Here is a 23,374-nt window from a genome sequence, read left to right on the forward strand (position 1 = left end):
TTTTTTTCTCTGCTTCACTTCGATTGTGTTTTTTCCCCTGGGATAAGCCTGTTCCTTGCAACCCGTCACCCCCGTGCGCAGCCAGTCTGACCGAACGTCCGTCGTTCTTCAACACAATTTCACAGCCATGGCCGATTTTTCATCGACACTGTCCGCCCTGACGGATAATTCCGTTGGTGCTCTTATCAAAGATGTATACGGATCGTTTTCTGAGCGAAGAGCGGCCCTGGGGCTTTCCAACCCCGGCACCGTCGACAACATCGCCAGAGAGGTACAAAAAGAGGTTCTGCTATCGAATTTCATGTTCACAGGTCTTCGAGCAGACCTGACCAAGGTCTTTGGCATGTCGCCTCTTTTCCGCATGTCTCACGCGTTTGCAATGGGGTCAGCTGGCAACATGCCTCCCTACAACTTCAGCGCCATGTACGGAACACCAAAGGTAAGTTCATCATCCATTGGGTTACGGTTGGCACTACTTGACGCTTATTTTTGCTTTTTAAACAGGTTTTCATGCAAGGAAACATTGGCAGCGATGGTGGCCTTAGCGCTGTCGGCAACTACCGGTGGAACGAAGCATTGGTAACCAAGACGAACGCCCAGATCATGGCCGGTGGCGCACAGGGAATCCTGCAGATTGACAATGACTACACTGGCTCGGACTTTTCTGCTTCTATCAAAGCATTCAACCCGTACCCCTTTGATGGCGGCCTCACCGGTATCTTCGTTGGAAGCTACCTGCAGTCCGTGACACCGTCTTTGGCCCTCGGATTCGAGGCAATCTGGCAGCGACAGGCCCTCAACACACGTCCCGAGTCTACCCTTTCTTACTGCGCCAAATACCGAGGTGAAGACTGGATTGCCAGCGCGCAACTGCAGGCTCAGGGAGTCATTGCGGCGTCGTACTGGAGGAAGCTTTCCGAGCGAGTGGAAGCCGGAGTTGACATGAACCTTCAATTTGCTCCCTCCGCCGCTGCCATGATGATGGGTGGACCGAGCCGAGAGGGAACGGCCACCCTTGGTGCCAAATATGATTTCCGTGCTTCTACATTCCGTGCTCAAGTCGACAGCGCCGGAAAGGTCAGCTGCCTTTTGGAAAAGCGGATAGCCGTGCCAATTTCTCTCAGCTTTGCCGGAGAGATTGACCAGGTCAAGGTGAGATATTTACCTGTGATTTCTTTTTACAATATACTGATATATTACAGCAACAAGCTAAAGTCGGCCTTGCCGTGTCTCTCGAAATCGCGAGCGATGACCTTATGGAGCAGCAAGAAAAGGCCGAGGCGCAGGGCACCATCCCTCCTCCTTTTTAAATCTAGACGACAGTCGAGTCCGAGAGACGGACAAATTCTTGCTAATGTTTTACTAGTACTTCACTCTTGACAGCAAAAAAACCCTGCATTTTTTGAGCTCGTGTGAAACGAGCGGGGCGCTGTGGGAACATCCTTTGTATAGAAGTGGCATTTTTTTCTTTTCTTTTCTTTTCTCTCCTGTCCGGATTTCTTGTCATGATTGGTTACTCGACGGCATGGCCAGCTCTTTTACTCGGTGTTTTAATACGTCTTTTCAGTTTGTTGGGAAGGGGTACTTGTTCCTGCATAGAGGATGTAAAATAGTAACTGAATCGACTGGTTTGATTGTATTATGGTAATGACAGGTGAATAACAAGAAGGTATAATAACGAAGTGAGGCAGTAAATTTAAAAAAAAAAAAAAAAAAAAAAAAAACACTAGCAGATTACATGACAGGTAGACCTGTACGTAGTAGACGTTCTGGCCGCGAGAAGAAGGTTTCAGTAGTACCTCTCTCGCCTGCATTGCATAAATAACACCCACACCCAGCAATCAGACGGAGCCACGCAGGAGCTACAGATGAAGAGCGAGTTGTTGATAGGAAAACTAGCAATGCACCTTGCATGCGAGGGAAAAAAAAATTTTCTTTCTTTCTTTTTTTGTTTGTCGTTTTTTGGGCTCATTTTTTTCTTTTCTTTTCTTTTTTTTCTCTTTTTTTTTTTCGTGCATATGCATGTTGGTAAGAAAAAGTTTCTGGTGTTGTTCTCGGGGACAAGAGCACAAACTCCGAATACGTACGAGGTATACTACTGAAAGATTTTCCTGCACTGTGCGGCACGGCAAGTCATATTATTGAAGTATCTAGTGTTTTTTTTTACATGTATGTCTTAATTGGTTGATCTATCAGGCAGAATTCTCATACTCTCTGTGTTTATCTCGCCAGATCATAGAGTTAAGCCGTGGGTCAGCACGGTTGACATTTCCGGGCGTGAGTTCCGCCACGGGACATGTAACTATTTACTACTATATCAATTACGAAGGATCTGCAGGATATATATAGAGAAAGGCTATTGTTATGGAATAAATGAATACTAAAATAGTATTTAATATTGAGACCAACATTTGATACGCAGGAATAATGTTGAGAAAGCGCCGGGTCCAGGGACGGTGGGGCGGGCCACAGCAGAGGGCGCCGGTCACATGAGCATCAGCAGCATCAGCGTTGATCATGTGTTTTGAGGGCAATATATACAATGCTATTTACTTTGATATTATTTTAGTATGGACTGATTTTATTTCTGACTGCAGATTTAATCAATGCTACTACTACTACTACTACTACTAACAAAACATTGTGTCTGTTGGCTCTTGTCGGCGTGATCCGTGATTGGTTGCTTTTGTTTGTACCCAAGCCATGGAAACGAAAAATTAACTTGTTTCAACTTCAAGATTATCTATTCTCTTTAGTTCAAATAGGTGTTCATCGTTTAATAATACGGTTCCTCTTTGGTAATGCTTTAATAGTTGACTGGCCTTTTTCACCCAAGAAGATGGGGAATGGGTGTGGAGAAACCAAGGACCGACCAACATTTTACGTCTCATGATTCATGAACGTACCCAAGTCACGTCACGTCAATACTGCCAAGTGTAATTTATTAGCCGCTATAGAAGCAAAAAAGCGCTTAAAATTACGTACTTGTTTTTTTATTTTTTATGCATGACGTCGGTTGCGGAGAGCAATCTGCATGTGCTGGTATAGTGTATAGCAACATATCATATGTAGACTACTATTATAACAATTTAATCTACGTACGGAGTATATAATTTGCATATTATTGTCAGTAGTATATAGAGCATATAGTCAGTATATAGAGCACCCCGCTTTTCCATCTGCTGTCTGCCCAATGTCTCGCGTTTAGCCCCAGCTGGGATTCTTGTCTGAGGGAAAATTGTTGAATTCGATGCAACGTGACTGGGCTGTGCTAGGTTCTAGCTATGAGCTATAAACTATAAGCTCTACGTAGTGCGTAAAAGCTGGTGTATATCAGGAACCAGCCGATATCCAATAGCCCTCTCTTCTTTCGGCTACTGCTGGCGTTCCAAGTTTCTAGGCCGAGAATAACTCAAGCAAGTCGAGTCGAGCCCCATATGTCTAAAAGCGAGCGGGGAGATTGTATGGTGTATGTAAGGACGTATGTATGGTACACGTAAGTGGTAATACGCGAAAATCACGATTGGTCACCGGACACGAGAAAAAGTCGTGCTGGGTGGAGGTCTGACGTCTTGCCGACCAATAAAGCGGCTAGCGGCAAGCCGGTCGCAAATCGGGCTCCGGAATTCACTCGTCAGTGTAAAAAGAAGAAGAAGAAACAAACAGCACGGCCCGGTGGGCTGGCGTCATTGATCTGAACCGGAGGGGCTTTTGATTATGTGCATTGTTTTCCCCTTTCTGTTCAGCAGATTGTTTGATTTGTTTGCGGACTTACTTTGGTACTTGCTACGTAATAGCAACGATGCAAAGTTGTATACTACTAGTCCTCAGAATAGCCGACCACAAAGTCACGAGGCAAAGCGGGCCCCCGATCCATACCGTAATACGCCGTACCGGACGTGACGGCGCTAGGCCGCTCCGAGCACGGCACCTGACCCAGGCGCGCCCAATCACTTGTCGCTACGCAGATGATTCTATCATTCTACACAGGCGAAAAGGCAAGACGCAGCAACTTGTCCGGTGACTGTGTTCCTGTGTCAGATACCTCGTGTGTTTCAGTCCAGGTACCACAAAGAAAGGCTTTTTGCATATAAAAATAAAAAATTCGCATACGTCAAGGCTGGCTCTAGCGCACGAGACCAAGGCGGTTTGACCCTGCAAGCCGCGGCGTGACTGGCCACAGTGGCGTCACGTACGGACCGGTACCGTAACAAGACCAACCCCTCTCTGAAGCATCACCAAATGCATCACCAAATAATATTTCGCTTTAAATTCGCATGCTATTGCTCTACGCTTGACTTTGAAGATCGCTCCAGCTTGTTTGCCGGTGATTGGCCTGTGCTTCGTGCTTCGTGCTTCACCTAGCTGTTCCTCCTGACCATCATCCATCGTCCACCATCGCCAATTATTCAATCCGGCCTCGTTTGTGCTATTGTTGCTTGACATCGCCTCCTCCAGCTGCTGCTGCTAATAATACTTACTGTCCGTCTGCGTGGAGTGTGCACTGTGCACTGTGCTATCAATACAGCTGCTGGACGCCGTAAAGAGCAAGCGCCGCAACTAGCACTTCCCCCATCTCCACCACTCGCCTACCCGCCGCCCACTTCAACCTTGCTCGCTCTTCGACAACGGCGTGTATACCCTACCCCCCCCCCCCCCTAGCCAGTCGCCTGTCTGATTGCTCTCTGCCTTACTCCACGAGTGCTCCTCCGCCCAAGTTCCTACTACTACTAGCTGTTTGTCTTGGCTGGTGGGCTTCTTGTCTCTCTGCACACCTTTCCCTCTCTGTCTCTCTCTCGCCCTCTCGCTCTTCTTCATCTGTCTCCCCTCCCCTCTCTCCTCTGCTCTGCTCACCTACCGAGCCGACCACTGGGCGCCATATTCTTCGACTCCAGCTCTCGCTGTGCATCTCTCGCTCGTCTCCAGCGGCCTTTTCTTCGCTGATTGACTTCGCTGCTGCTCCGCCCGCGTTCCTGGAGTATTCGCCCGCCTGGCCTCCGCCTCGTCAATCACCCGCTCTCTCTCTCGACCCCCTCATCCATCCTCGGTGTCTATCGTCGTCGTCGGAGGGAGAAAAAAAAATTGTGACATACACCATTCAAAAAAATAAAAATAAAAGAAAAACCACACCGACCAAAAAAAAAAAGGACGTCGTCGCTTCTTATAACGGTCTCCTTCGCATCCTAACGCGCTCGACATTCCTGTCCCCGAGCACACATTACTCTCAAACCACACACCCACCCTCGCATACACGCACGCACTGTTACATAGTACGACTTGTTTCTTGTCCTACGTCTCGGTGCTTGAAATTCTTGTCACTCCAAAAAAAAAGAAAAAAATTTCTTCGGTTTTTGGAGTCCCAAGCATTGACATTGCGGACCCTATCTGAACTTCATCAATAACGCTCCTCCTGTGCATTACTACTAACCCACACCACACGCGCCTGCTCACTTCATCCCCGGCTTGCCAGGCGGATCTTTTGGCTCATACCAGGGCGACTGTGCTGTCATCGTCCCCTGTCCAAGCTGCCCAAGACGGACGTCATCATCGCTTTCCCGGCCCCTCTTCGTCACTCTCTGCTCAACTGCAGCCCTCCGTTCTCTCGATAGGGCTACCTTTTTTCTTTCTATCCACAATCGGGTTGAAGCCTCCGTAATGTCCCAGAACCGCCCCGGAGTATTTTCCGGCTTGCGAATGGGTGGTATGTGCTTCCTTCCCCCCCTCTTTTTGCTCTTCTGGTAATTAATATGCGTTCTCCGGCCACAGAAGTCGTACGAGAAAAAGTCCAGGATGGACTCACGGGGGAGACCAAGGAGATGCAATACACTCAGTGCAAGATAGTCGGAAATGGCTCCTTCGGTGTTGTGTTCCAGACAAAGATGTCCCCCAGTGGCGAAGATGCCGCCATCAAGCGGGTTCTCCAGGACAAGCGCTTCAAGGTTGGTCATATACATACGTTCCTGCTTGTGCCCGTTAGCTGACACCTCACAGAACCGTGAACTGCAAATCATGAGGATTGTGCGCCACCCCAACATTGTAGAGCTCAAGGCCTTTTACTACTCCAACGGCGAGAGAGTATGTTCTTCTTTTTTTCCCTTGTCTTAAAATTAGTTCTAACTTATTCCTGCTATAGAAAGATGAAGTCTACCTCAACCTGGTGCTCGAATACGTTCCCGAGACAGTGTATCGTGCTTCGCGCTACTTCAACAAGTTGAAAACGACAATGCCGATGCTCGAGGTGAAGCTGTACATCTACCAACTCTTCCGCTCTCTGGCCTACATTCACTCTCGAGGGATATGCCACCGAGATATCAAGCCCCAGAACTTGCTATTGGATCCAAACAGTGGTATCCTCAAGCTCTGTGATTTTGGTTCCGCCAAGATCCTCGTTGAGAACGAGCCCAACGTTTCCTACATCTGCTCACGCTACTACCGCGCGCCAGAGTTGATCTTTGGCGCCACAAACTACACCACAAAAATCGGTAATTACCCCCTCCCTTGCCTTGTATAGCCACCGCTGATTTAGTCTGGACAGATGTGTGGTCAACCGGTTGTGTCATGGCTGAATTGATGCTGGGACAACCTCTGTTCCCTGGTGAATCTGGAATCGACCAGCTTGTCGAGATCATCAAAGTGCTAGGTACCCCTACTCGGGAACAAATCCGCACGATGAACCCGAACTACATGGAACACAAATTCCCTCAAATCAAACCCCACCCGTTCAACAAGGTGCGATCGCTCTTTTTAACCTAATCATTAGCGTAGACAGTGCTAAAGTTTCCCATAGGTTTTCCGACGGGCGCCACATGAGGCTATTGATCTCATCTCTGCACTCCTAGAGTATACCCCAACACAGCGACTACGGGCTGTCGAGGCAATGGTTCATCCTTTCTTCGATGAGCTGCGCGACCCCAACACTCGCCTGCCAGACTCTCGTCACCCGAACAACCCGGCTCGCGAGCTCCCTGAACTTTTTGACTTTTCGCATCACGGTATGTTGGCATGACTCGGTTTCTATTCATGTACTAATGCTTAATTGTAGAACTTTCAATGGCCCCCGAATTGAACAGTCGACTGGTTCCTGATCATGCCCGGGCTGCGCTAGAAGCTCGCGGTTTGGACATCGACAACCTGACTCCACTGTCTCAAGAAGAGATGCGAGCTCATCTCGATTGATCTACACTGTCATGCAGAACGAACGAATTTCATATCAGGATGCTGCGTAATGCCAAAAAATACTTTCTATGGAACTGCGAGCCTGCTTTTTTTTTACGCCACAGACACGCCTGGCCGTTGTTCATGCATTGGGTGGTCTTGCATAGTGAAAGAAAAAGTTTCGCACATGTTGCAGTTTTTTTTTGTGTTGCAAATCGGGGCGATGTCAGGGTGGTATGGGGAAAAAAAGGTTGGCGGTCCACAGTGACATGTCAGGCGGGACGGGGTTTGAGGTTTGAGGAAATAAATAACAAGAGGACGACACTGGTCTCTATATGAGGGATGGTTGATGAATGATGACCAGAACTTCTCAGTCTGTCGAGCCTTACTTTGGAGGAGATTAGAATGATACCCCTTATGTGCGAGTCTATCTATGGGAATCTATCGAGGAGCCCGGTTGAGCTTGATATGTGGTCTGGACTGAGGAATCGTGAACAAACTGTGTTGATGGCGCAACTTGGGAGATGAAGGCATCTGACAGCATCTATTCGTCAAGACTTGAATCTGCATGCCATTCCTGCTCTAACTTGGTCGTGGATGGCTGTTATTCTCTTTGTGCCGGATATCCTTTCTTTTTCGCGATTCACTTTTTTTTTTCCCTCTTCTATTACTAGCCGTCGTTTGTCCTCGAATCCATCTCCATGCTTAAATCCTTCTCTTTGTTGGTTGACTACCTCGATATTACATTTTTTCACCTTCATATTTCTCTTCATCTTTGCCTTTCTTATCCCCCTGGTGTTGCTAAAACATGGAGCGACATGTTTTGTAATATCCCGAAGCAGATCTAACCTCGTTCCATGTTTTTTTTTTCTCTTTCTTCTTTCTTCAGTATAGAGACTCCTCAAGAGATCCTTGTTTGGGCCTGACTTTGCATTACTTTGATATTTTCGGACTGCGATGTGTACAACTATGGCCAACAACAAACAAACTCATCCGTTATTATTATTCATGTCCCTCTTGTATGATTTGCCGAATGGTAGTGTGCTTTTGGCGATTATCGTATTTTGAATCTTTTTTTTCCCTACTAGAATCTTAATCTACTCGTAAATACATCTTTATCTAATTTAAATATTTTATTTTCTAAAAAAACATAATGACATAGCGATGCTCGTTTCCTTCGTTGCGGGCTCGTATGCAGAGCCAGCCCCATTGGGAATAGCGTATCGTAGAGCAGCCGCGACTTTGTTCAATGTTTCCGTGCAAACCTTCTGGGAAAGAGCTGTCTCGAAGAAATCATTCAAGCCCGCGCGTCGTTCAACATTGGCTTTGGATGGTCATGGGCCTGTGATTTATTTTGGAAAAGGTGAGTTTTGAGGAGATTATTTATTGCCGAGATTTCCCCTGCGTGTGTTGTTTGTCTTGTCTTGTCTTGACAAAGCCATGTTCACCTGAGTTCTATGCTCTTCGTCTGTCTGCTCGTCAAGGGCGGACATTCATCTGGGCCATTTCTGCTTAACTTCTGAAACGGATGCTAACTCGGGCGATTTTTGCAGTTCTGAGTTTAAAATATACAACAATAACAATCTCGATAAATACCAATCAGTCGCAATTGATAAAAATCGTCGCATCATCGCATACAATGGCTGATTCTGATCGCCGGAACAACGGATACCGCGGCGGCGGTGGAGGAGGAGGAGGAGGAGGACGCAAGCGCAGATACAGAGGTACGAATGAAATAATGTGAAAGCGAGACAGCAATTCAAACAAGTCGTCTGATTGTGATTTCTAGACGACGATGATTTCGACCGTCGCTCGCAGAGGCGGCGATACGAAGAGCCGCTTGGCGCCAAAGTGCGAAGGCAGCTACTGTTGATTGCTGAGTCGGTGAGTTTACCTTATATTCTTTTGAGCCTTCTCCTTTTTTTTTTAAGAGGAAAATAAATTGACGGGAAGGTTATAGCCTACTCGCAGGATTGAGGATGATGCTGCTAGCATTGCAAAGATTGTGTCGGAAAACAACGAAGACGAAGAAATACGTGGCGCCTTTTTGGACACGGTTATTCAACTGTGAGAAATTCGTTCCTAATATAGTCACGCGTGGTTAATCATGCTAATCTCGAGTACGTTTTAGGGCCATCGAACAGCCATTCAAAATCCCATTTGTGGCTACCGTCGTCCTAGCCGTGAACAGCCAGAAACCCGACGTCGTTGTGGATGTGTTGAAGAGAATCGGATCGACTGTCGGAGATGCCCTTGATGCCGGTGTGTGGCGCGACGTCAAGCTTCTAGTGCGCCTTCTTGGCTGCCTGCAGGGCGCCTTGGAAGGTGACGGAGTGTTTACCATCTTGGAAGAGCTATTCTCGCGAGCGGTCGACCTCCAAACTGCATCTTCGGAAGATGTGAGTGAATCCCTTGAATCTCTGCTTTAGTCATACTAACAAAAGAAAAAAGTCCATCGGTTTAGAGATTGTCAAGATTATTCTACTCACAATCCCTTATGTCATGGTGTCTTCTGCCTCTGGCTTTGAAACCCAAGCATCAGCTCTGCTGGAGAAGACCGAGATTATTGCTGCTACGCCCCATGCCCTGGAGACCCTGGTGAATCCCTTTGCGCTTGATCGGGACGATTCCAAACCGCTGCAGAGCTTTATTGGCTTATTGCAGATCCAACTGCAGAAAGAAGCAGGCGCAGGCTGGGAACTCACTTGTCTCCCACGCCCTTGGAAGATGTTCAATTCAGAAGGCGAGGATGCAATCTCCTTTGAAAACGCCGCAAAACACCCACTCCCTGCAATCACCGTGCCGAGTCCTGCTAAAAACGGACCTCGCGCCATATACCCGGAGGTCTATTTCTCGGTCTACCACGACCAAGAAATTGAAACTGTGCCGGGGCCTGCAGATATCACATCGACACTCTTGCGGGATGCCCTCGTGGATACCATCAACATCCTCGACTTCAACCGAATGGCCGCCGCCAAGTTCCTCATTGATGTGGACTGCTATTTCTCGCCTGGTATTTTTGTGAAGCGGGCAACGCCGTTTGACAGACTCCGCGACTTTCCCGAGGGTCGAACCACCTGGAAGCCCGAAGACGTGGCCGTTGACGCGGTCTTTTCGCAGCTCTTCCAGCTGCCCAACCCAGAGCACAAGTTGGTTTATTATCATTCGGTTCTCACCGAGTGCTGCAAGCTCGCCCCGGCTGCCATTGCTCCCAGTCTTGGCCGTGCGATTCGGTTTTTGTATCGCAACTTGGACAAGATCGACGTTGATCTGGCGCATCGCTTTTTGGACTGGTTCGCTCACCATCTGAGCAACTTTGGTTTTACTTGGAAGTGGACAGAGTGGTCAGTATTTAGTTATAATGTCTTATTTATAATGTGTTGGTGGGATGCTAACAAATTGAACAGGATTGAAGATTTGCAACTCCCCCCGGTTCATCCAAAACTGGCCTTTATCACTGGAGCACTTGACAAGGAAATTCGGCTCAGTTTTGCTCAACGCATTAAAGGGACACTCCCCGAACCGTATCAGGGTTTGATCTCCAAGGGCAAAGAAAAGGACACGCCAGACTTTAAATATGCAAGTGATAGTAAGTTTTTTTTCTAACACCTTGCTACGAGACTTAAAACTAACAAGTCTATAGCTATGCCGTACGCGAAACAGGGATCGGAATTGATGCAACTGATTCGTAAAAAGGCGACGGACGAGGAGATTGAGCCTATCATCGCCGAGATCGAGCAAGAAGCCAAGGAGCACGGGCTTGAAGATGTCATGATCCCATCGACCGACGCCTTTGTCACGTCGGTGTGCTTCGTTGGCTCCAAATCTCTGTCGCACGTTCTGTCATGCATCGAGAGAAACAAAGAGCGCCTGCTTGCCATTGGGCCTCGCTCATCGCCCGCACGTCGCCAGATCCTCACCTCGGTCATGGAGTACTGGGCAGAGCAACCGGGCATCGCGATCAACATCATCGACAAACTACTCAACTACACGATCCTGACCCCGCTCTCCGTGGTCGAATGGGCGCTCCTCGACCGCATCGACGCCGGCAAGATCCTAGCCCAAACCCACGTGTACGAAATGCTCGCAGCAACCGTCGGAAAAGTCACCAACCGCATCCGCCAAATCGTCGCGGCGCGCACCCAGCCAGGCCTGTACGAGCCGCAGCTCAGCGTGCTCGACGAAACCCTCGTGCGCGAACGCAACGACATGCAGGCCCTTTTTGGCCTTATCGGCGACTGTCTAGCGCCTGTAGCGCGCGGCAGCAACGACGAGCTGATGGAACGCGGCGACGACGAACACACGCAGGCCGAAAACGAGCTGATTCACCAGTGGGCGCAGCGCTGGCTCAGAGTCTTCAAACGCAAGGCCGAGGTCGAAGCCGCGTTTATTGAAGATGCCATGGCCTCGGCTACCCCCGTGGGCACGCAGGCTCCTCCTCCTCCTCCTCCGGCAGTACCTGTGGAAGAAGAATCTGCGACGAGCGCAGTTGTTCAAGAGGATGAACGAGTTGTCGAGGACGCGGCGGCGAATGGGGATATGGATATTGCGGATATCTCGTAGGGGGGATGTTGTAGGATAACAAAAACAAAACAAAAAACACACCTAATTATGAATGTGTCTGCTTGTTTGTATTATTATTTTTAATCATTTACATTCAACTTTGTTCAACTCTCTCTCTCTCTCTCTCTCTCTCTCTCTAGCAATACTACGTAGTACGTAATAATAATGAGGCTCCAGCGACATCTAGAGGCATACTACGTGGGTCTCATCGCTTTGACGCGGAAGGAAGCCCTCTCTACCCCGCAAGCTTTGCATCTCTCACAATCCTACATACTGTTTGTGCGCTGTCTATCAACCCTACTATTATTCCGTTGCCAGTCTGATCAAAATCAGATCAAAGGTCAGATTGAACTGTTTATACAAATAGTCTGTACACCGAGAGCCGACTTTGTTATATATGTACATATTGTGTAACAAAAAAAAAGTGACCCAAAAAAAAAATCATCATGTCACCAACCACAACATTATTCTCCAAAGCCCAAGAGGCCGCAACTCACCTACAAAGCTCCCTGGACCCCAGTCTGCAAAAGCCCAAAGTCGCTATTATATGTGGCTCGGGTCTGGGTACTCTGGCAGATGCAGTCGATGAGCAGCTACCCAAAGCTGCAGTCGAGTATTCCTCTATCCCTTACTTCCCTCTGCCTACCGGTGTGTTTCAACACTTTTGTGGACTTTGAAAAAGAAAAGAAAAAAGGCTAATTGTTGAATTTAGTTCAAGGACATGCGGGAAAATTGGTTTTTGGATTCCTTGGAAATCAAACTCCGGTTGTGCTGATGGTTGGTCGCATACAGTCAGTGTTCCCCTTGAATTTTTCCGACTGGGTCGTTACTAAGTTTTTTCTTTTTTTTTTTTGAAATTTTCTAGTTACTATGAGGGCCATTCCATGGAAGATGTTACTTTTCCAGTGCGGGTATTGAAATTACTCGGGGTTGAGACGATCATATGTGAGTATCCATTCGGATTTTGTTTATATTTTTTTCTTTCTAACATCGATCGACAAAGTGACAAATGCAGCGGGAGGACTGAATCCCGAGTACGCCGTTGGCGATATTACTCTTTTGAATGATGTATGCATGAAGGAAATAAAAATCCGCCCAAATACTCTATTGTCTAACTGGACCAGCACATCTTTCCCGCCGGCTTTGCCGGGGCACATCCATTGCGAGGACCCAATCCAGACGAATTTGGCGTGCGTTTCCAGCCGCTTTCAGATGCATACGACTTGACACTGCGTCGTCGTGTCCACGCTGCATGGCAGAAAATCGAAAAGACAAACAATAGAAGGCTCCATGAAGGCGTCTATGCGTTTGTATCAGGACCAAGGTCGGTTTGGAATACAAAGATAACCCAAGCAAGACTTGTCTGACTGACTGACACGTGTAGCTACGAAACACGGGCTGAATGCCGTATGCTCCGGCAGTTCGGCGCCGACGTCGTCGGGATGTCGACTGTGCCTGAGATCATCGTAGCCAGACACTCTGGCATGCGCGTCCTTGCGTTCAGTCTTGTGACCAACAACGCCGTTCTCACCCCCGTGCCTCGAGGTGATGATCACCTCCTTCAGTCATCATCAACTAGCGATCTTGATGCGATCCTAGAAGAAGGAAAGGCGAACCATGAAGAGGTTCTCGAGGCTGGGCGACTGGCTGCAAAGGATATGCAGGTGAGTCGAAAAACGTCCCTCAGCAAAACATTCACTGACAGGAAACGTAGCGACTGGTGGTCCAGGTCATTGTTGATGCCTCGGAGAAAAAAGAGGGTATCCCACAATAACGAAAAAAATCGGTGGCACTCTAGATAAAGCGTCCTTACGAGAGAGCTACGCGTTTCAGCGTCGTCTCTTGGCCTGTACACGGTTGTAGTGGGCTTTCTTCCCACTCGTTTTGGCGGTCTGAATATCATTGTACTTGGACTTGAAACGCCCGTACTCGTTCTCTGTGGCCAGGGCCTCCTCGAGAAAAGTCTTCTTGCGGTCCTTCTTCACAACGCGGGATTTGAAGAACTCGGTAGGCCCCTCAACGATGGTGCCGACCTGAGAATATTCAGGTATAATTGAGCTTCCACCCTCCTTCTTGTAATGCCGTTTGGGATCCAAGACATTGCGCATGCGAAGTAATTGAAATTCCCTCTTGAGTTCCGGCGTCATGTTGGTCTTGGGCAAGTTGAACCAATCGCTGCCAGCATCTTCCTTTTTCTATTGTAACTCGTTAGTAAAACTGAACATACAAGAAAATTCAGAATACAAAATTTGAGTATAGCTTGTTCAGAGTAACTATGAAAAAGAAATGCTCTCATTACTGCAGGGCAGCCCAAAACGGACTGAGTTTCTGCATCAAGTGCACAAGGCAAAATAAAGTATACATCACGACAGCAAAACAGAAAACAAAGAGAGGTGGGAATTACCTGAATGGCTTGATCAGCTCCAGAACGAAAGGTTACTTCTGGAGGCTGAATGGCGGCATGAGGAGTTGTTTGAGCAGAGTTCAAAACTGAGATTTCACCCTCTCGTTGCACGTAAGACTTCAAACCGGTGCCTGCGGACAATGCAGGTAGCCTTTCAATCAAGTCAGTTTTGACTGTCATACAAGTGAAAAAGGGTGGGAAATATAAATTACTTTGCTTGGACATCGTTTGGAGCGGTGGCTGTCAAGGATTTCTCAGCCGGCGAAATAGAAGACTGAAGCCGAGCTTCTGCTTGGTTGAGAAGCTCTTGGATCAAAGCATCCTCGGTCGAATGGTCATCTTTCACAAGAGAGTGTGGCATGGCTGGTCATGGCACACCGAAAGCGAGTGTTTCGCAGTATGGAAAGGGAAGAGAAAAATTTCTTGTGGCAGGCACGAAGCTTCAGTGGGGCCGCGCTAGGCGTGTATTTTACTTTACAATACATCCGCCCTGTCGCCGCCAATTATATTCTGTGTCGCGGTAGTTAGCCGCAACTGGGGTGTATCAAATCACCATCGGCTGTATACAGCAGATATACAATGTGAAATTGCTTGTATTATTGCGTTATATGTGTTTCTAGGCATTAGGATCATATTTTAAGAGGAAAAAAAAAATGCAATACAGCCTGAAACCACCGCGTGTTCGCGCGGCGATTTGGGCACAGGCGGAGTCGCCAGCCGAGTTCCCCACCTCCCGGAAACGGCTAGCGTCAATCTCCCATCACATCACATCGCATGTCGCGCTTGACAGCTGTTGCTGTCATGCCCAAACACAAGTGTTGTTGACCTTAGGCATTCTGGCGCAACTCTAACTACTACCTGCTCGAAATTTTCCTCGCCTTATATACTTTGTCTCATCACCGCGCATTCCTACACGTTTGAGCACCCAGTCAGCAGTGTCGCCTTCGACTTGAAAGCAAACGCGCAATGGAACAACCCACGCAGCCCACAGGGCAACAACAGAACAGACAGCAGCCTGTCTATGACACCCGGAACGGCGGACACTATGGTTCGTGTCCATTGCGCCTTTTTATCTGTCGTATGCTAATGGTTGTTTTGTTTTAGGCGCGAGCGCAGCTGTATGAGAAGAATGACCTCATCATCGGACTCGGAATTCGCTAATCATATACCCTTCTAAATAGCTCTCAGCACAAGGATATGCGCCTGTCGCGGAATTGTACACGGGCACATGGTCGAATGTGAGTTGCGATCAAAAATTATTTTTTTCTTCAAAATCTGCGGTTATCCGAGTCAAATCTGATTTGCGCGCGAAACATCTAGGTCAACCAAGGACTGCAAGGGAACTCGCGTGATATTTTGACCACCTACTGGCAGCAAGTCATCAACCATCTTGAAAGCGAGAATCACGATTATAAAATCCACCAGCTGCCACTGGCGCGCATCAAGAAAGTCATGAAAGCTGACCCGGAAGTCAAGATGATCTCGGCAGAGGCACCAATACTCTTTGCCAAGGGCTGTGACATATTTATTACCGAACTCACGATGCGCGCTTGGATCCATGCCGAAGACAACAAGCGCCGGACTCTGCAGCGTTCTGATATTGCTGCTGCCCTCGCAAAGTCCGACATGTTTGATTTCCTCATTGACATCGTCCCCCGTGAAGAGGCGACTTCACACGCCAAACGATCAGGCCAACCCGGTGTAGCGCCCCCAACAGCTCCCGCACCACCGGCCGGACATATTTCTGCCAACCAGGCTGGAGTTCAACACCCTCAACATCACCTGGGAGCTCCCGAATATGCCTTGAGCCAGCATCCCATTCCTCAGGACCAGGACTACAGAAACCAGCCAGGCATGTATCCTGGCGCTGTACAATCTGACCCGGGAGCCTATGGCCAGCCCCAGCCTCAGATGTTTGACGGCATGTACACGGCATACTCGCATTTGCCAACCCAGCAGGTACGTTCGCCGCAATGAGTTTTCAAACTTTCGTGTGATTTGCATTGGTACCGATACTAATTTATTCTTTTCAGTGAGCTTAACGAGCGTTTAATGCTGGTCGGGGAATTGCTAGAGATTTGATCTGATGCAAACGGTCATTCGAATTGGTCATTAAATGGATATTCACATGTGTTCGGTACTCTCTTTTTTTGGATGGTAGTCAATTTTTAGGCGTTGTGTCACGTTACATGTTATTATTTTATAAGGAATACTACAATCGTATGTACTTGGGATAAGCCTGGTTTTGGTGTGAAAGTAATTGTCATTAGGTCTTGATATTCTCTTTGGGACATGGCTCCTTCATCCTTTCATTCCAAACCTTGAAGACAGAGTCGCGAATTTATCTGACTTTACTGGGCTTTGCACCGATCGCGTGAGTCTGGCAGGTAAATACGTTAGTATTATTGGAATTTTCCCTAGATGACGGGGAGGTTTCGTACTTTTCAAGCAGGACTGGCCCATTCATGGCATCTACACGGCCGTATTTCTTGTTCCTTGTCGAAATATCATAAAATTCATCGCTGTTCTCAGACTGCAACAGGTTGACAGTTTGTTGCAATTCGTCCAGGTTCTCTTTCAAAATGGGAACGTCGAGGCTGTCGACAAAATCTGCAAGGTAGTCGATATCCTTTGACAGCGCGATGACACCGTTGGGGTTGATTTTTCTGACTTCCGGGGATAAGGGCAGTGCCTGTTACAACCTCATTGTTAATTTTTTTTTTTTTTTTTTTTTGATCCCCAAAAAAGAAACTGATGTTCAAAACGTACCAAAATCTCATTGGCTGCGTGACTCAGAGCATCGAAATAAATAAGTTCTTTGATTTCCGTGGGCAAACCTAGGAGTGTCGAGTTCATAATATTAGAAAGGAACCGCGTTAATGTCTGCATGTAATTGCTAGGTTCTGTTGGCTCTACAGGAGCCACCCAGTCATATTCGGCCGTCTCAATGAGATCGTCTATCTTTGAATTGACCACCTCGAATATCCTCTTTTCGGCTGCCTTTTTATTGTTTCTAAACTTTTCGGTAGCGTTGAGGGAAACCGGTGAAGGTGTGGTGCTCTGCGAGCGAGCAGCGACTAAGAGGCCTTCAAGCTCTTGGCAGGCCATTTCAAAATGTTCGAGGTTGATAAGAATTTGGACGATTTGCCCAAGGTATTGAGAACCAAGACGTTCAACAAGAGTCTCACAGACTTGGTTTGATAAAAGATCGTCCAATGCCTATATCAAAATTTAGTACTAACACAAACAAGAAAAATACTAGAGTCTATTGAACATACCGTCTTGAGAGTTTCATCGATAACGTCCAGGTGAGGAAAGTCATCGTTCGAGAAAAAGTAAAATTGGTTCAAAAAGTTTCGAATGTCGATACAGCAAAGAGGATACATCTGCGAAAATGGCAACACACATGGGAATCTGTACAGATGTTAGTTTTTTAGGCTCGGCCTTTGAGACCTAAAAACTTACACTTGCTCCTCTCGTGGCTTTTCTGGTGTGTACCAACTGACGTTGATGACTTTGTCGAATTCTTCAAGGTTTTGGATTGGCATAGGCATGTAGTCGTCCGTTGATACAATCTAAAACAGGTTAGTAACTGTGCTTTTCCAAAATGAGTTGTTTCTCTTACTTCTTGAAAATCGTCACTAAATCGTTTCTTGAGCAAATCTGCATATTTTCCGAAAAGAGTTAAAAGTAATTTGTCGAACGCGGTCACGGAAAAGTTCCACGTCTGTTCGATAGTAAGTCCCCCTTGTTCATTTTTGAGCCTGTGAGCAGAGTAACTTACGTCCATTGCCTGCATAAAAAGCGCGACCAAGTTCTTAATCTTCAACAAGCTCTCGGCATTGTCTACCACATCAAGTGCGTTTGTGATCAAGTTAACGGCAGCATGGCACGTCGAATCCCACAATTCCTCAACCTTTTCGGACAAGTCAACATACTATTAGAGAATGCAAGGAAGATTGACCACAACGTACTTCAACGGGAGATCGGAGGTCTGGGACCTTTTTCATTGTCGACCTTTCAACGATGGCAAAGCCAGTTATTTCTTCTAAAAGCGTATGCAAACTGGCCCCATCGTCATCAACCAGGGTGATAGACGACGGCAGTAAAAGATCCTTCTGCCGCCGCCTTGTTGTCGCATACTCAGATCTAAACCTATCCATTTGCCCTAGTGACCGGTGGATATGTAGACACTCAAACAAAGGCGTGAAATCGACCTGTAAGTCTTCGTTTTGCAGCAGGTCGTATTCTTCATGTTCGTCAGAGACAAGCTCAATGGCTGAATTGAGCTTGAACTGTTCCATGTACGTCAGCTTCTGGGACCTCTCTTTCAGCCGCGTCTTGCGCAGATCAGTATGGTAGAGCGCTATCTCGCCCAAATACTGCGACATCTCTCGGATACGGTACAGCCAGGTGTTTAGGTCTAACATCACAGCTTCTGCAATAGCCTTTTGAGTGGCGGGAACAGATCGCTGGATCATTTCCGAGATTTTGTATTGGGTGATCTCTTTCAAGTGAACATTCTGCAGCTCGTCCAGTCCTCGGAGGGCGGCGTAGTGGTTTTTCTTTCCAAGCAAGTCATGAACTTGGTTTGAGAGTCGCAGAACCTCGAGACAGTCTTGTAGCGCACGAAAACTTTCCACGATGTTTTGGCGATGACTCCTTGATTCCACCAAAGCCTTCTTTTGTTCTGCTAGCTTTTCGGTGCTGGACTGGATGGACTGGTTCAGGTCCAGGATTTCCGATGTGAGACTGACGGTACCTTCACGGACGCGAAGAAGCTGGTTGACAGACGTGACGAATCCTTGGTGGTTCGTGTTGCATATGTTCTCGATCTGTGTCTCTCGTTCGTTGGCGAAGCGCGACAAGGACCGCAGGAGCTGCGACGTTCGATTGCCATAGCTATACTCGCGGATGGATGGAATCAGCTGGTCGAGATAGTCCGAGTCCGAAGGGGACATAACAATCTGTTTTGCGCGACTGTTAGTTGTCTGCAGGCAAGCTTGTCTGATGTCGTCAGTGTTACCTGGTTGAGGATGCTAGAGGAGTCATTTCGAGCGGCGGTTGCGGACGGCATCGTTGGTTTATTCCGCAAAATCAACAGCCAATTTCAATGGCAGAGCAGGCATTTCCCACAGCCGACAGGGACTGCGATTTTCTTGGAAGAATAACGGCCTTAAACAAAGGTTGGCAGATCGGAGTCGCGATAAGGTCAGGCTGGCCAATGCGCCATTCGGTCCGGTGGGGCATATTAATACTAGGCAGCCTAACAACTACTTTATACTTGCCTGCAAATAAGAGTGTGGAATAACTATATAATAAATTTATCTTACTCTCAGGTACATATACCTTAAATGCATGACTTCTTGATTATCCATTACCAAGAATTCTCTTGACTGGTCCTTCTTTTCTCTCTATATATAGTTATACTTTGGTTTCCCCTATTCAAATGTGAATATTCTTCTAGATTGAGTTAAATTGCTATTCATTCAGTGTTCAGTCAGTGAGTTGTGAATATTCCCTTGGCCCTTACTCGTACAGCTCACTGCCAGCTGCAGGCTTCTTTATGGTTCATGTGATCACATTCTCATAATAACGACACCATCTAATTTCTCAGAGATAGCATCTAGAGTTGCCTGATCCTATCACAATCTTTTGTAGGTAGTGTGCCCCGTTTCATACCTCCTTAACCAAGATTAATATCATGTGTGAGGGGGGATAGATACCATCTTATCTGTCCCCTTTGTCCTATAAGGGTCCTTATTTTTGTATATGCCCCGTTTGGTGCCCCAGATCTGATCATGCACATGACCAAATGATCCCAGAGAAAGGTTCATCGTGCTTAAAACACCCTATCACAAACCAGATGGGGTGATGTGCCCCGTCTCAGTGCACTCTGCCCCGTCTGCAGCTGTCCTATAACAGGCCATGGACTCCTCGTGGAGAGACCTAGACCATTGCTCTATTTTCTGGGGAGTCAAATGGTCCTATCAGAAGCCCTAAAAAGAGTGTTGAGAGAGGCGCCCATTGGCTGAATCCAGGAGCAGCGCTGGAGGAGCAACCTTGTCCCCAACAACAACAGACACGCCATGTTGATATATGCCCTCCCCTCTGGTTGTTTGGGCTCCTTCGCGCTCTCTCACTACCCATTGCCTTTCTCTTCATCTTGCTTTCCACAACCTGTCTTCTTGTATCCCTAGAATACCCTTCCCCCATCCCCGATTTCTACATAGAACCACACACTCCTTTGACTTTGCGCATCACAACAACTTAACGCGTCCTGCATTGACTGACTTCTCTGCTTCAACCCTGACCAAATCTTCTGAATTATCTACGCCACCATGTTGTCAGATCGCAGAGCTCTCACAAGCAGCAGCCCACGCTCGTCCGAAGAGACAATGACCAACATTGACTCTCCTGACACCAAGTTGACTGCATATTCGCCCGAGCAACTACGCGGCCCATTTCACTCTCACCCCAAGAGGAACGCTACTCAGTCGCTTGGAGGCATGAACAGCTTCTCCATCGCGTAAGTCGGATGCCAATTTCGATTCATCAATGTGCTAACTCTTGCTCCTAGCCCTGCCGTGGATCCATTTGGTGGGCCTGAATACTCTGTTCAGCCATCCCAGTTCTCTCCCAGCTCTTTAAACTTTCAGCCTTTTGGTCTTGGTCGCAGCGAGCAAGGCATTGCCAACGAACCTTCAGTTGGAAGGATTGATTACACTGGTCTCCCAACCCCAAACACTGGCTCGCACTCCAACAAGTTTCGCCTTAGCGAAGGAGCTATTCCAATCAGTCCTCTGTTTGAAGCAAAGGTTGGCTCTGGCTCTCTTCGAGGCAATGTTGGACCTATTTATCCTGCTCCAAAGAGCCGTGCGTTTGCTGTGGAAGGTGTCTCCCCAACCGTGTCGCATCTGGCTGTGGCGAGTCTCTTTACCGTGAGTCTACACTTCTTCCCTTCATCTCTTTCGTAAAATATCTAAATGTCAAGTAGCGTCGAGAATTTGAGAGTATCCAGGGGCCTGACCTCTCGGACCTCCACTCCATTGGTAGGTTTGTGGTGGGTTTCGCAGATTTTCGCGATACCCAAAAGGCCTTGGAGAAATTGAGAATCATTCACCCAGGATGGCAAGTTATTCCTTTGACTGCTCGCGAGCATGCACAGGAGTCCAAGCATGCTATTGAATGCTCGTCTGACTTTGAGGGGCACGTCTCTATTACTGTTTTGCTTAACGAGCAGCGCCCAGACCTGGACATGTCATCCATCTACTCCACTGTGCAGGGTATTGCGAGAAGCTTTGGTGCGATCAATGCATTCAAGGCAGCATCGCTGCAGATTACCAAGGCAAATGACTTTTTCGTCGAATTTTGCAATACTAGAGACGCTGCCAACGCCGTGGCTGTTCTGAACGGTGCTTGCATTGAGGTAAATAACTTTTTTTTCCTGAAAGTTAATCTTTTTTCAATATCGAGACTAACATTATCCGCAAGAATCTTTTTCTGGAAACAAAGCATATCCGTCCGGATATCGAGTCTTCCCCCAGCAGCTTTTTCAGGCAAGCTATTCATGGTAGAGATGAATTCTCACCGACAACCGGTTCTAGACAGCAGCCAGAGACCCCGATTCGCGATCACCATGCAGCACTCGTACTAAGTCCCACTGGCCGGTCTACTGTTCCCATGGAAGACATTTCAGAACTCATGGATATGCTGTCTCCTGCTCAAAAGCGCTTGAGTCTTGAACACGACGGGACTCATTTTGCGGACCAGCGTCTGAAGCACCCCCAGAATGTCGTGGATAATGATCGCATTCGGCTTGGCCTTGACGTCCGCACTACGGTTTGATTTCCCTAATTATGCCACTTTTGAAGAGTTATTGCTAATATGAATTCAAAGATCATGCTGCGTAACATCCCGAACAAAGTTGACCTGGTAAGCCATCATATTTCAGAACGATTTTAGAGCTACTATGCTAACAAATCAGCCTCTACTCAAAACTATTGTTGATGAGACAAGCTTTGGAAAATACGACTTTATGTATTTGCGCATTGGTACGTCTGCCCAAGTTTGCACGAGTGAGAAAAACAAAGCTAACCATTGTAGATTTTGCCAACAACTGCAAGTTCGTACATCAACTAGCATGATGATTGTTTCAATAGGCTCACCTGTTTTCTAGTGTCGGATATGCATTCATCAATTTCGAAGATGTGAGTAACTCAAAATGGCATTTTGCTTGTTGGTACTAACTTCAAACTAGCCCATTGACATTATTGATGTGAGTTTCTGAACCTACTTTTTGCTGGTTCGAGAGCCGCTAACTCTGTCCAGTTTGTCCAAGCCAGGGCAGGACGTACTTGGTATTTAGGACTAATATACTAACATACGAGTTGCCTCATTAACGTCTTGACTAGGAACTGCTTTAACAGCGACAAAGTTGCCGAGGTCTCATATGCTAGTTGGTCTCCCTTTGCATTTCATTCTCACGAGTTACTCGTACTAACCACAGAAAAATATACAGCAATCCAGGGACGTGATTGTTTGGTGCAAAAGTTCAGAAACAGCTCCGTGATGTTGGAAGATCCATCGTTCCGCCCCAAGGTGAGAGAAGATCATTCGTATACCTACATGAGTCTTGTGTGCTCTGAGCTAACCAAACATTTCAGTTATTCTACACTGGCAAAGGCCCTCTTGCAGGAACCGAAGAGCCATTCCCTGGTCCGAACAACATCTCCAAGATGCGTCGGAGTGTTGAAAATGCCGAACAAGTTGGTTAGTACGCCCATGTTTGCTTTTTAAGTGTAAGCGAGTAGTAAGAAGATATATGCTGACGACTTTCACTAGGTCTCTTTGCGCCTCGTATCACTCGTGATGTTCGACGTGGAGGCCAAGGAATGCGTTCCCCCACAAGCCAGACTCAGTTTACTCGCAATGGTCTCTCGCAGCGCCAGGTTTTGCTGAATGCTACACCAGAGACTTCGCCTATCTCCCGACGTGATTTCTAAAAAAGAAAAACACCAAAAAAAAAGAAAAAGAAAGAGAACTGGTTGGTAGAACTTTCCGGTTCACTTTACACTTTGCTTTACCTGAAAAGGGGCTTTTTTTTCTCTTCTTTCCTTGTTATGTTTGATGACTTTGTTGATGATGAATATTTACCCTTCTGAAAAAGAGACACGCAGAAAAAAAGTGCAGGCTCTAGGGTTTGGTGGAAATAGTTTGTTGCAAGTATTTTTGCCACACTGGTTCGACTAT

The 23,374-nt window shown here is 47.3% G+C and overlaps 8 protein-coding genes across 8 annotated transcripts; 6 read left to right on the top strand and 2 right to left on the bottom strand.

Moving 5' to 3' along the window:
- Positions 1-127: 127 nt before the first annotated feature.
- On the top strand, positions 128-1,310 carry TRUGW13939_07247 (uncharacterized protein; the record flags this gene model as incomplete). Its single annotated transcript, XM_035490389.1, has 3 exons — positions 128-439; positions 505-1,152; positions 1,203-1,310. The coding sequence occupies 3 exons, from the start codon at positions 128-130 to the stop codon at positions 1,308-1,310; spliced, it is 1,068 nt and encodes a 355-aa protein (XP_035346282.1).
- A 4,345-nt stretch (positions 1,311-5,655) lies between these two features.
- Positions 5,656-7,176, top strand: TRUGW13939_07248 (uncharacterized protein; the record flags this gene model as incomplete). The annotated part of the gene is made up of 7 exons (XM_035490390.1): positions 5,656-5,701; positions 5,767-5,939; positions 5,992-6,075; positions 6,134-6,482; positions 6,536-6,729; positions 6,788-6,992; positions 7,043-7,176. The coding sequence occupies 7 exons, from the start codon at positions 5,656-5,658 to the stop codon at positions 7,174-7,176; spliced, it is 1,185 nt and encodes a 394-aa protein (XP_035346283.1).
- A 1,618-nt stretch (positions 7,177-8,794) lies between these two features.
- TRUGW13939_07249 (uncharacterized protein) lies at positions 8,795-11,718 on the top strand (the record flags this gene model as incomplete). Its single annotated transcript, XM_035490391.1, has 7 exons — positions 8,795-8,879; positions 8,945-9,039; positions 9,116-9,222; positions 9,287-9,554; positions 9,607-10,499; positions 10,563-10,744; positions 10,799-11,718. 7 exons carry the CDS (start codon positions 8,795-8,797, stop codon positions 11,716-11,718), a joined length of 2,550 nt encoding a protein of 849 aa, XP_035346284.1.
- A 446-nt stretch (positions 11,719-12,164) lies between these two features.
- TRUGW13939_07250 (uncharacterized protein) lies at positions 12,165-13,492 on the top strand (the record flags this gene model as incomplete). The annotated part of the gene is made up of 7 exons (XM_035490392.1): positions 12,165-12,366; positions 12,431-12,509; positions 12,584-12,663; positions 12,722-12,786; positions 12,843-13,042; positions 13,103-13,382; positions 13,433-13,492. 7 exons carry the CDS (start codon positions 12,165-12,167, stop codon positions 13,490-13,492), a joined length of 966 nt encoding a protein of 321 aa, XP_035346285.1.
- A 55-nt stretch (positions 13,493-13,547) lies between these two features.
- TRUGW13939_07251 (uncharacterized protein) lies at positions 13,548-14,483 on the bottom strand (the record flags this gene model as incomplete). Its single annotated transcript, XM_035490393.1, has 3 exons — positions 13,548-13,913; positions 14,123-14,273; positions 14,335-14,483. 3 exons carry the CDS (start codon positions 14,481-14,483, stop codon positions 13,548-13,550), a joined length of 666 nt encoding a protein of 221 aa, XP_035346286.1.
- Positions 14,484-15,088: 605 nt separating this feature from the next.
- TRUGW13939_07252 (uncharacterized protein) lies at positions 15,089-16,099 on the top strand (the record flags this gene model as incomplete). The annotated part of the gene is made up of 4 exons (XM_035490394.1): positions 15,089-15,170; positions 15,227-15,240; positions 15,304-15,360; positions 15,443-16,099. The coding sequence occupies 4 exons, from the start codon at positions 15,089-15,091 to the stop codon at positions 16,097-16,099; spliced, it is 810 nt and encodes a 269-aa protein (XP_035346287.1).
- A 418-nt stretch (positions 16,100-16,517) lies between these two features.
- TRUGW13939_07253 (uncharacterized protein) lies at positions 16,518-19,199 on the bottom strand (the record flags this gene model as incomplete). The annotated part of the gene is made up of 8 exons (XM_035490395.1): positions 16,518-16,814; positions 16,892-17,341; positions 17,401-17,536; positions 17,588-17,697; positions 17,748-17,849; positions 17,907-18,038; positions 18,097-19,089; positions 19,149-19,199. Coding segments are annotated over 8 exons (2,271 nt in total), but the record flags the coding sequence as incomplete, so codon positions are not given.
- A 1,264-nt stretch (positions 19,200-20,463) lies between these two features.
- On the top strand, positions 20,464-23,127 carry TRUGW13939_07254 (uncharacterized protein; the record flags this gene model as incomplete). The annotated part of the gene is made up of 14 exons (XM_035490396.1): positions 20,464-20,651; positions 20,703-21,063; positions 21,120-21,551; positions 21,617-21,964; positions 22,022-22,057; positions 22,110-22,176; positions 22,229-22,247; positions 22,302-22,332; positions 22,383-22,400; positions 22,454-22,482; positions 22,537-22,580; positions 22,644-22,723; positions 22,789-22,894; positions 22,967-23,127. The coding sequence occupies 14 exons, from the start codon at positions 20,464-20,466 to the stop codon at positions 23,125-23,127; spliced, it is 1,920 nt and encodes a 639-aa protein (XP_035346289.1).
- Between the last annotated feature and the right edge of the window lie 247 nt (positions 23,128-23,374).

This window comes from Talaromyces rugulosus, chromosome IV (genome assembly GCF_013368755.1).
Source record: "Talaromyces rugulosus chromosome IV, complete sequence".
Classification (NCBI taxonomy): domain Eukaryota; kingdom Fungi; phylum Ascomycota; class Eurotiomycetes; order Eurotiales; family Trichocomaceae; genus Talaromyces; species Talaromyces rugulosus.